The following is an 11441-nucleotide window of genomic DNA, read 5'->3' on the forward strand; positions in this document are numbered from 1 at the left end:
TTTTATTTTTATTTTTATTTTATTTCATTTTTATTTTGAGTATTCATGTTCTTTCCCTCTCCCCCAACCCCCCCTAACCCCCCTTAGCTGATGCACAATTCCACTGGGTTTTCCACATATCATTGATCAAAATCTAATTCCATATTATTGATAGTTGGACTACAGTTATTGTTTAGTGTCTGCATCCCCAATAATATTCCCATCAGCCCGTGTGTTCAAGAAGTTGTTCATGAAAACTCTTCCAAACAATTACACATTTTGGATATGTGAACTACAGCCATTCTAATTCTGATGTCTTGTGTTCTATGTCCAATGAACTAATGAAATGAAAGTATGTAGACAATGGTTTACATGGTACAAGAATGTTATAAGGGACCTGTTATTCCATGCACATGTAAACTTTACTCACCATTGAACCATAGTCATTTATAAGTTAGTGTGTTATAAAACTGAGTAAAGCATAGAGAGAAAGTAACTATTCATTGATAATAACACTAATTAGTGTCAAAGGCAGGACTTGTAATAAGGTCTTCATGATTTTGAATCTAGTGCTCCATCTGCTATGATCCTCCACTTCATCAAACACACTGAACTGAACAATTCAAGATCGTTAAATTTGTACTTCACAAAATTATATAACAGATTTTAAAATAATTAACTTTCATATGCGCGTCAGCTTTGGGGGAGTGAAGGGGGGTGAAGGGGAAAGTAAAAACATCAATCATGTAACCATGGAAAATTTTTCTAAAAAAATTAAGAAAAAATTAAAAAAATAAAAAATAGTCAAAAAATAATTGTTTCATTGGATATTATGAGACTGCATCTGATTGCTGTAAGTGAGGTTACATAATATTACATAATATGTCACTGCAGGTAGCAAATGCAAGTCTATTCCTTAAGGCATGGCATTCCCATGAGACCAATCAAAATCTGGGAAACATAAAATAATGTTGAAGGGTTCCAGTTGATTGTTTAGAATGATATTAAGATAAATGATTTGATTTATTAGTATCTTCCCTTCCCTTACTGCCAGTAAGATTTTGAGAAATAGTTTTGAATTTATTCCTAGATAAGACTGTAATACTTCTGAGACATCACTAGTCCCTAGGGAGAAAACTGCCATAAATCTTGCTTGATCTGTCAGCCCTTCTCACTTTGTGGTAAACGAAGAACACGTTTACAAAGGTAAGTTTAACAGGTCTTCGAAATATGACCATGGAAGTGATTAATGATTATTTTTTAAAACAGCTTCAAAGACATTTCAAAAATGCTTGTGGTATTCATGTCTATCTATAGGTTCTAAACCAGAGTTACATTAGTTCATATCTGTTAGTTATCATGGAAGATTCATGTTCAAGTCTCAAAATTAGCAGAGAGTGGTCCTATAATTTTGGTAGAGTTGTGTTCTTTTCTGATGTAGGCAATTTTCTATGGCTACATATTATGGAGGAGAAAGAGAAGAAGCTGACTTACATTTATAAAGGATCTACAACGCCAATGAAGTAAAAAGTCTATTACTATCATTAGTGATGCTGACCAGGTGTTTGAGATAAAGGAATGTTTTGTAGATTAAATTATTGTATTTATGCATGAACTCTTTGCAATTAGGCATCTTTTAAGGAGTTTCATAAGGTTCTTATTCCTCAGCTTCTTGCTAGATCCTTGTGTTTGCTTTTGTTAGTTTTTTAATGGCTGTAGTTGATTCTTTTATACAGTTAAATATAAACAGATATATTAAACCATGATATGTAAGTGTACCTGAAATTATCATTTAGAAAATTACTTTCAAAATTAATAAAATTCAATAGGAATATTGCTATTGTTTTAAAATTAAATTATAAATTAAACTATGAAATTCTAATAAAAGGCAACCTAGCATTGATGTCCCAAGAAATTTTCACTATATTTACTAGATTAAAAAATGATTGAAGTAAAATTCTTAGAGAAGACCACAGAATAGCTAGAGTTGCTTCCCTCTTCTCTAAAGTCTTCATTTAAAATGTTTCATAGATGGAATCAAATGGTCCTTCTAATTCCTTTCTTTAAAAAAATCAATTTTATTATTATATCTTCTTTTAATAGTATCTGTATTTATGCACATATCTCTCTGCCTACCCCAGCCATGGACACAGAGCTGTTACTTATAAAAAGAACACCACAGAGAGATACATATGTATATATGTGCATGCACATGGGTGTATCTGCAACATCAAATTGTGAAAAAGATTTCATACATCTGTCACTTCCAAATTTATAAATTTCTGATTTTTGATTTGACAATTTTATAGTTCAAATAACGTATGGCCAAGTAAGAGAATCAGCCTTTGCAATAGAAGTCCTGTGGTCAAATTTTGTCTCCATAACATGTGCAATTTCAGGTAAATTACTTGAGCAAATACAGCCCATGGAAGATTTTATATACATAGGGTAGATGAACTTTAGCCATTTTAATTCTGAAGGCCTGTGTTCTATATCTAATTATCTAAGGAGTTGAAAATATATAGCAATGACTGACTTAGTTCAAGAAAGGTATGAAAGAACTGTGATTTCATCCACTTTGAATTTCTTCTCACCAAAGTCAAATCAAAGAAATTTAAAAGTTAAAGTGTAATGGAGTTGATTGAGTCACAGAGATTAAATAACTATACACTCAAAATGAAACTAATAAGTGTCAGAAGAAAACCCCAAATGTGGTTATAAAGAGTTGGATACAACTGAAAAATGAGACAACCACCACAAGAAGGCTATATATTAAATTATCTTCCTTTCCATGGTATAAGACATACTGAATTAAGTAATTCAAGTACTTATATTTTATTTCATACCTAGAATCTCAGTCCTCTTTTCTTCTTGGATACTCTTTGGAAACTACAATGCTGTTGGGACTTGGGAAAGAGGAAGTAGGCAAAAATTAAGAGAAGATGTAAGGGCTAAGTATTTTAAAAAATAACAATAAATGGTAGTGTTGACATTGCTAAGGACACTCACAATTTATCTTTCTCTCTACAGAAAAAAACACAACCAATGACTTTAAGTGTGAAGCAGAAGTAAAGCAATGCCAACTCCAAATTATACAGATGTGACTGAATTTATTCTTTTGGGTCTAACTAGTCAACAAGAACTCCAGGTCCTCTTTTTTGTGATATTCTTATTTGTATATATTATCACTCTGGTGGGGAATCTTGGCATGATCATCCTAATCAAGGTCAGTCCCAAGCTTCAGAGCCCTATGTACTTCTTTCTCAGCCATTTGTCCTTTGTGGATGCCTGGTTCTCCTCCAATGTTACCCCTAAGATGCTGGAAAACTTATTATCCAAGACAAAAACAATTTCTTATGTTGGGTGTTTAATACAATGTTATTTTTTTATTGCTCTTGTACTTATGGAAGTTAATATCTTAGCAGTGATGGCCTTTGATCGATTTATGGCAATCTGGAACCCTCTCCTTTATGGGAGCAAAATGTCAAGGATAGTTTGCATTTGGCTAATCACAGTCCCTTATGTTTATGGGTTCTCTATTAGCATAATTTGTACCTGGTGGACCCATGGATTGTATTTCTGTGGAAACTTTGAAATCAACCACTTCTATTGTGCAGATCCACCACTCATCAAGATAGCCTGTGGTGGTATTCATATCAAGGAATATAGCATGCTTGTTCATGCAGGAATTAATATCACATGCTCTCTGACTGTGGTACTGATCTCTTACACATGCATTGTAGTGGCCATCCTCAGAATACGCTCTGCAGAGGGGAGAAGGAAAGCATTTTCCACCTGTAGCTCTCACCTCACAGCTGTCACAATCTTTTATGGGACTCTCATTTTCATGTATCTCAGGCATCCCACAAAGGAATCTGTAGAGCAGAGCAAAATGGTGGCTGTATTTTATACAACAATTATCCCTATGTTGAATCCTATGATCTATAGCCTAAGGAACAAGGATGTAAAAGAGGCAATGAATAAAGCTATTCATAGAGCTTTTTTCACAAAATAATTCAGACTCCAATATCTTCAAACATGAAAACATCAGTAATCTATCATAGAACAATAGAATCTTAAAGGATGCCATAGTAAATCATGTCCAACTTCCACTTGAATAAGAATCACTGCTACAATATTCCTGAAAAAAAATCATATATTTAGAGACATATGGGTCAAAAAGTAGCTAGAGTCAAGAAGACTTGAGTTCAAATCCCACCTCAGAACTTAGAAGCTTTGTGACTGATGGCAGTAATTCAATCTCTGCCTCAGGTACCACAAGTATAAAAGAAAGATAATAATATCATCTATCTCACATGTTTGTTTTTGGGATCTAAGGAAATACTTATAAAACTCTCAGAATAGGACTTTTACTTATTCCATCTCAAATAAGGTCCAAATAAGAAGAAACTCACTACCTCTTGTAATTTCCCATTCGAATTTTCATCCTTCACAGTTGAAGAAATCTTTTTTCTTATATTGAAATTTACCTAAAAGTACTAACATATTCTTCATTTATCTTCTTAGGTAAATGAGAACACAAAATATATCTATATTTATAGAAATTGATTTATCATCTAATAGATACTCAAATTCAAAGATTTCTAAGTTAATTTTTAATATAGAATATTACACACAGTATAAACTCCACTAAAGTAGAATAATCTAACTGGATTCCTTACTGTCCCTCTAATGTGTTTTATACAAGGAAATTGAATTAAAATGATTTCTTGACTCGTCAAATAGTCAGTAAATGTTTACTCCTCACTCACAGGAGTGGGAATATGAGAAAAATTTAATAGATAATTGTATATAAGTTACTTGAATGAATTTGTAAGTGTTAGTTATCCTCTGGTGTGGAAATATTTGAATCATATCAATATTAGAACAAGTTAAGTTGACTAGTAATTCTAGAAGCAACATAAGACTTAAATATTCTCGACATCAAATCCAATAAGGCAACCTGTATCCCATAATAGCCCCAAATTGTAGAAACTTGGTTAATATCTCTTCCTAAATAAAACTTAACTAATTTTTGGTTTTGTTTGGAGGAAAAAGGAATATTACTTTCTATGGAAGAAAAGATTCCAGAAATTGATTAATATATGAATTAGAAGTATGGGTTATATGAAAGGAAAGATATAGATGGTTCTTTTTAAGTTCTTTAGAATACAGGATGTACTTATATTTATTCAAATGAGAGTTTTGATATTATATGAGGAAGATGGCTTTCCTTCTTTAGTAAAAATTGGACAGTGCATTATACATAGTAACTACTTATTATATGTTGAATACAATCAAATTAACTAAATGACTGTGGTTTTTCTATTTTCTGGAAATTTGATTGCTGACTACATATTATAAAATTTATTATAAAATTAACTTTATTCCATTTAAATAGGACCTTTTTCTTTATGAGAATTTAGAGAGAAATCCTTGTAAGGTATGACAAATGAACTCTATATAATTTTTTCCAAGTTCGTATAGTCAAGCCACACTTGCCAAATAAATTATATGTACGAATTTCTCCAGTTTCTTAATTGAGTGGAGATAACACTAAGACATTTCATATCAATAGAATTTTATTGAATGTGGAACCTAGTACTCAGTTGATTATCATGAATACTTTTTAAAGCATAAAAACCATGTTGCCCAATAAATAGTCAAAAGATATCACTAGATGGTTTCCAAAGGATGAGATACTAAATTAAATAACTGTGAAATAGTCACATCAAGAGAAATAAAAATAAAACAACTTTGAGATACCATCTTTAAAACACAAAAATATATAAAATCATTTTAATGGACAAAAGTAATGATGGTAAAAAATGTGAGGAAATAGAATGTTCCAGAAGAACATTAAATGGTGCAAAAAATTTCTGAAACAGAAGTAATAGGTCAATTTAGAGTTTACATTACTAAAACAATTTTATCTTTGAAATATCACCAAAAGGGGGAAAAGTCATAATATCTCTGTTTTCAAAAGCAAAAAAATAAAAGTATATGTGAAATTGTAAAATTTTGTCATTACTATTTTTATATTTCATCCATATTCTCTTTTCTCCACTTAAAAGAATCACCACTCTCATTTAATCTCTTCGCTTTCACCTCCAGTATAACATTAACTATTAATTTATTCTCCTTACTTTAAGTTTTACCTCCCATCTGATTTATCCTCCCATTAGCTGCTGAAATGATTTTCCTAAAGAGTAGTTCTGCCTATGTCATCCTCCAATCAATAAACCCTACTTTGTATAGTTAGAAATTCTTGAAACTTTGGACTCCATCTCCCAGAATTCTTTTTGATCTCTCCACTACATTGTGTGGTCACATTTTGAATATTTTGTTGTAAGCATTTCTTCTTCCTTTTTTTTCACTCCTGGGGGCTAGGTGAACTTTTTCTAGATTTTATCTTCCTTTGCTTCAAGTAATTATTAATAAACTTTATAAATATAATACTTTGGAGATATTGTATATTAATTTTAATCTCTACAACCTCTTCCCCTAAAAACAAACTTCTTTATTTTCAGAATCTTCACAATTTGACCCTATTCTATCTTTCCAGACTTGTTATATTTTACTTCTCTCCAAGAACTCTCTGTGAACCACCTATACTTGCCTACTTGCTGTCTTGAACATGTGCATCAAAATTGGAAACTGATCCATCTTCACATTTTCCTACATAGGCTATCTCTCATATCTGGAATGCTCTGCCTCCTCACCTCTGGCTTCCTTAGGATTTCAACTCAAATCCCAGATTATTCAAGAATTACATTCCATCTACTTAGTATGTAATTGTGTTGTCTTCTCAATTAGAAAGTGAAATCTTTGATGGTACCAACTGTTTTTACCTTTATATGCCTCATACTTAATAGTGTCTAGCAAAGGAACTATTAAATAAATACTTGTAGACTGACAATTGCAGAATGTGTGAATTAATTCATAGGTTATTGTGATGCCATTAAAATAAGTACAGGTAATAGTAAATATAGAAATATGGAAGTATACAAAACAATACCAAAAGAACTTGAATTATATCACCATTGTCTATAAAAATATGAAAGAAAGCAAAGTATATTTAACAATATAAGAGAAGTAGAAGAACACTTACAAAAATTCTTTAGATAATCTGATCAAAAAGTATAAATAAGTTGATTTTTAGAAAAATAAATTGAAAAAGTCATAAATGAACTTCTCATGAAACATATACTGTGCTGATACCTAAACCAGAAGGAGCAAAAAAGGAGGAAGAAAATTGTATACTTATCTCATTAATGAATATGGAGCAAAATGCTAAACCAAATGTAAGCTTGGAGACTAAAACAATATGTTATAAAGAAAATAAATATAATGGTTTAATATGAAGAAAACTCTCAACACCATTGATAATATAAAAAACAAAAGTAATAAAGTATGATAATATTAATAGATAAAGAAAAAGCCTTACACTTGTTCCTATCAAAATCTGTGGAAATGATAGGTATAAATGGATTTATGTTAGAAGCCAAGAGAGAAACAGGGTCTTTAGCAGAATCTTTTTATCTGGACCCTATCAAAGATCAACATAGACTGGCAAAGCTGTGCATTTTGATTTTTCTGCCCTGCAAGTCAGGAGACAGACAGGATGGATTGTCTGAGATAAAAATCTTTGACCCCTCTCTGTGGCTCCTTTCATTATTGAAAGCATGTCAATTTAATTTCCTAAGACAGCCTTAAGTTTTATAGAAAGCATCTAAGTACTCTATAATAAACAAGCAATTAAGGAGTTAACAATTTTTCCTGAGAGAAAAGAGCAGAAGTCAGTAGAAGCTGGCCTGGCCCTGTATCTATTCCTAGACAGCCAAGTTCAAAGCAGGCAGTCAGCCAGTTTCACGTTCAACCAGGTACTTTCCAACCCATAATGTTAAAGACTCATTCATTAAAGATATCTTTTGAAGTAGGGAACCTTTTCCCTGAAATGACTTTTAGATAAAATTGAGGCTCATTTCTAACCTTAAATCTTGTCTCAATTGGTATTAATCTTCATGGGAGAAACTGGTATAAAATAAAGAAACCTCAGAGGCTTTTTGGAGCGGTCATGAGCTGAAAGACAAATGTTTCCTAGATTCATTTGTTCTCACATAAACAGTGCACCTCTCAGACCTAAGAAGCTGTTGATAGCTTCTGACAGATTTATATACAGAATGATCCTAAATATCTACCTAAAACCATTAGAAATTATTATTATATGTAATGGGGAGAAACTAGAAGCCTTGCCAATTAAACTGCAGTGAAACAATTTCCATTATCACCAGTAATTTTCAGCATATTACATATTAGAAATGCTAGCAATAACAATAATAGTACGAGAAAGTGAAAGAATCGGAATGGACAAAGAGATAATAAAACTTTCTCTATTTGATGAATACATGATAGTATATGTGAAAAATCACATAAATTTTACCTAAAAATTAGTTGAAACTCTCATTAATATTAGTGAAGTATTTACACAAATAAAATCATATGTAAATAACTAGAGAAATATTAGTTATTCAAGAAAGGGGAAAGATAATATAATTAAAATGACAATACTATCTAAACCATTCTACTTATTCGATGCCATCCCAATTAAATTACCAAAAAACATTAATTTTATTGAATGAAAATAATAGCAAAATTATTTGGAATAATAAAATATCAAAAATATCAAAGGAATTAATGAAAAATATATAAAGGAAGGAGATCTAACAGGACCAGATTTTAAATTATATTATAAGGCAGTAATTATCAAAACTATATGATACTAACTATAAAATAGAAAGGTACGTATTGGTGGAATAGAACAGACAAATAAACAGCAGTAAAAGATTGTAGTAATTTTTTATTTGACAAAATTATAGATCCATGTTTTTGACATAAGAAATCTCTGTTTAATAAAAATTGTTGGAATACCTGGAAACTAGTTTGGCAGAAACTTGACATAGACCAATATCCTACACCATTTACTAGATAAGTTTAAAATGAATATATGATCTAATCATAAAAGGAGATATCATACATAAATTAGAAGAACTCAAACATACTATCTATAAAATTTATGGAGGAATTTTTGAGTTAACAAGAGATAGATGACATGAAAAGTAAAATGAATAATTTTGAGTACATTAAATTGACATATTTTTGTGCAAATAAAATAAATGTTGCCAAGTTTAGAAAGAAGGCAGAATATTCAGGGGGAAAAACAACTTAGATATAGCTTCTCAGATAGAGGTCTTATGTCAAAAATCTATAGAGAACTTTATCAAATTCATAGGAATAAGTCATCCCCTAACTTACAAATGGGCAAAAGATATGAACAGACTATTTTCAGATGAAGAAATCAAAGCCATATATAGGTATATGAAAAAATGCTGTATATCACTACTGATTAAATACCAACCAAAACTATTCTGAGATGTCACTGCATACCCATTAGAATTGCTAAGATGACAAAATAGCAAAGTTGAAGGGGATGTAGAAAAACAGCAACACATGCATTGTTGATGGAGCTGTGAATGGATATAACCATTTTGGAGACCAATTTGGAATTATAATCAGAGAATTATAATACTACATACTACTGGGTCTGTTTCCCAAGGAGATCAGGGAAATATGAAAAATAACCTAACTGTTCCATTTATAACTACTCTCTCTGTGGTGGCAAAGAATTAGAAACTGAGGTGATACCCATCCGTTGAAGAACATCTGAACAAATTTAGATATATGGTTGTGATGGAATACTACTTTGCCATGAAAAACAATGAACAGTCTGATTAAAAAACTTGGAAAGAATTACACAAAATAATTGACAGTAAAATAAAAAGAACCAGGAGAACATTTTACACAGACACAGAGTTAATGCTAGTATACTCTGTGAATGTTACCTCCAGAAAGTGAACAGAAATGTGAAATATGAAAGACTTAATTTATATGTTCATGTTGGCTGCCCTGATGATCTTTTGTGATACAGTGAGGCTATAGAAAAATTGGGACATTTGTGGGCAGGATTGATTATATTGAAATGAAGAAAAATAAGCTAAATAGGTAGAATATTTGAGATTTCATTTGTGTACTATCTTCTTTTTCCTTGCTTATGGAAATGTTTGCTTTGTTTGGTTTTATAAAATTTTTGGGAAAAGAAGCAATTAGCACTGTATCTGGAATTATTCTTATAAGACTCATTTAGAATGTCACCCTCTATATGACTTTTATAATACTCTGGTAATATCTTTCTCTCTAAAGATTTCCAAGTACTGCCCAAGTTCATCTTATATTTCATCATTACAATATAAATTCCTTGAGGGCAAGGACTTTTTTTAGACAATGTTAAGTGCTGTCCTTTGTATTAGTTAACTATGTATGATTGGTCAATTTCACAGAATTAGAAGGTAAACATGTACGCCACATAAGTGACTAAGACACTTCCTCTAGGGCAATTCCTCAGTCAACTGTTAAAGGTCCTAGCCCACCTCTATTTCAGTCTTTTCCGATGATATACATCAGAGTGGACGTAGAAAAGGACCAGGTCTGGTTTTTCATCTTTGATATTCTTCAGTAGTATTTTAGCAACTATTTCATAAGTAAATAAGAAATCTGTCTGAAAGGAAGATTGGATTATAAACTCTTTTATGTAAACTAGTGACTTAGTCTCAGAGTGTCTCTATTTCTGTCCCTTGCTGTTGCAATTTCATCTAGTTACTTGGAAGAACTCAAAATAAAATGGTCATCCTTTCTTTCTCCAACCATGAACTTCAACATGAAATGCTATTTCTAATTTCATTCAGACTAAGCATGAAACCAGCCCCACCATCTCTTAAACTGACCTCTCCATGGAGATTTCTCTTCATAATTTCTCAAGAGTTGAGCAGCCAGGTTTCCCAGGGGAAAAAATGCCAGATCCAAACTTGGCAAGATCTGAGTTTAAATCAGACCTGTATGTGATGAACATAATAATTTCTCCTGCTTCCCAGGATTGTTATAAGTATTGTTATTGTCCAAGATGGCAGAGTAGGTTTAGTGATTCATTTCAAATTACATTCCAAATAGCACTGGATATAAGGCCTCAAAATGAATTCTGGATCATCATTATGCACATAAAAACAAAGTAAAGTAATTTTCCTTACCCAAATGACTTAGAAGCTCACATGAGGGATCTAGTGCACTAGGGTAGAGGTGGAGCACAGTATACCAGGGTAGGACCTATCACAGAAACAGGCCTGGGACACAACTGAAACAGTAGTTCAGGTTTCCAGAACTCTCAGTCACAAATGCTAAGAAGAAGTGGGACAGATGCTCCAGAGATTGCGGGGTTCCATTTTCTGGCTCTGAATGCAAAGCCCTTATCATATTGCCCAAATACAGAACCAAGTCACAGTCTTGGAGCCAGTTGCAGGATGAGGAGGTACACCAGCCTACAATAGCACTTGTGGCCACAGGTGATCAGG

General features: G+C 32.0%; 1 protein-coding gene across 1 annotated transcript; it reads left to right on the forward strand.

The window, feature by feature from the left end:
• The first annotated feature begins 3055 nt into the window (after nucleotides 1-3055).
• LOC123251768 (olfactory receptor 5M9-like) lies at nucleotides 3056-3994 on the forward strand. Its single transcript, XM_044681055.1, has one exon. The coding sequence runs from the start codon at nucleotides 3056-3058 to the stop codon at nucleotides 3992-3994; it is 939 nt and encodes a 312-aa protein (XP_044536990.1).
• The last annotated feature ends 7447 nt before the right edge of the window (nucleotides 3995-11441 follow it).

Source organism: Gracilinanus agilis, chromosome 6 (genome assembly GCF_016433145.1).
Source record: "Gracilinanus agilis isolate LMUSP501 chromosome 6, AgileGrace, whole genome shotgun sequence".
In the NCBI taxonomy this organism is placed as follows: domain Eukaryota; kingdom Metazoa; phylum Chordata; class Mammalia; order Didelphimorphia; family Didelphidae; genus Gracilinanus; species Gracilinanus agilis.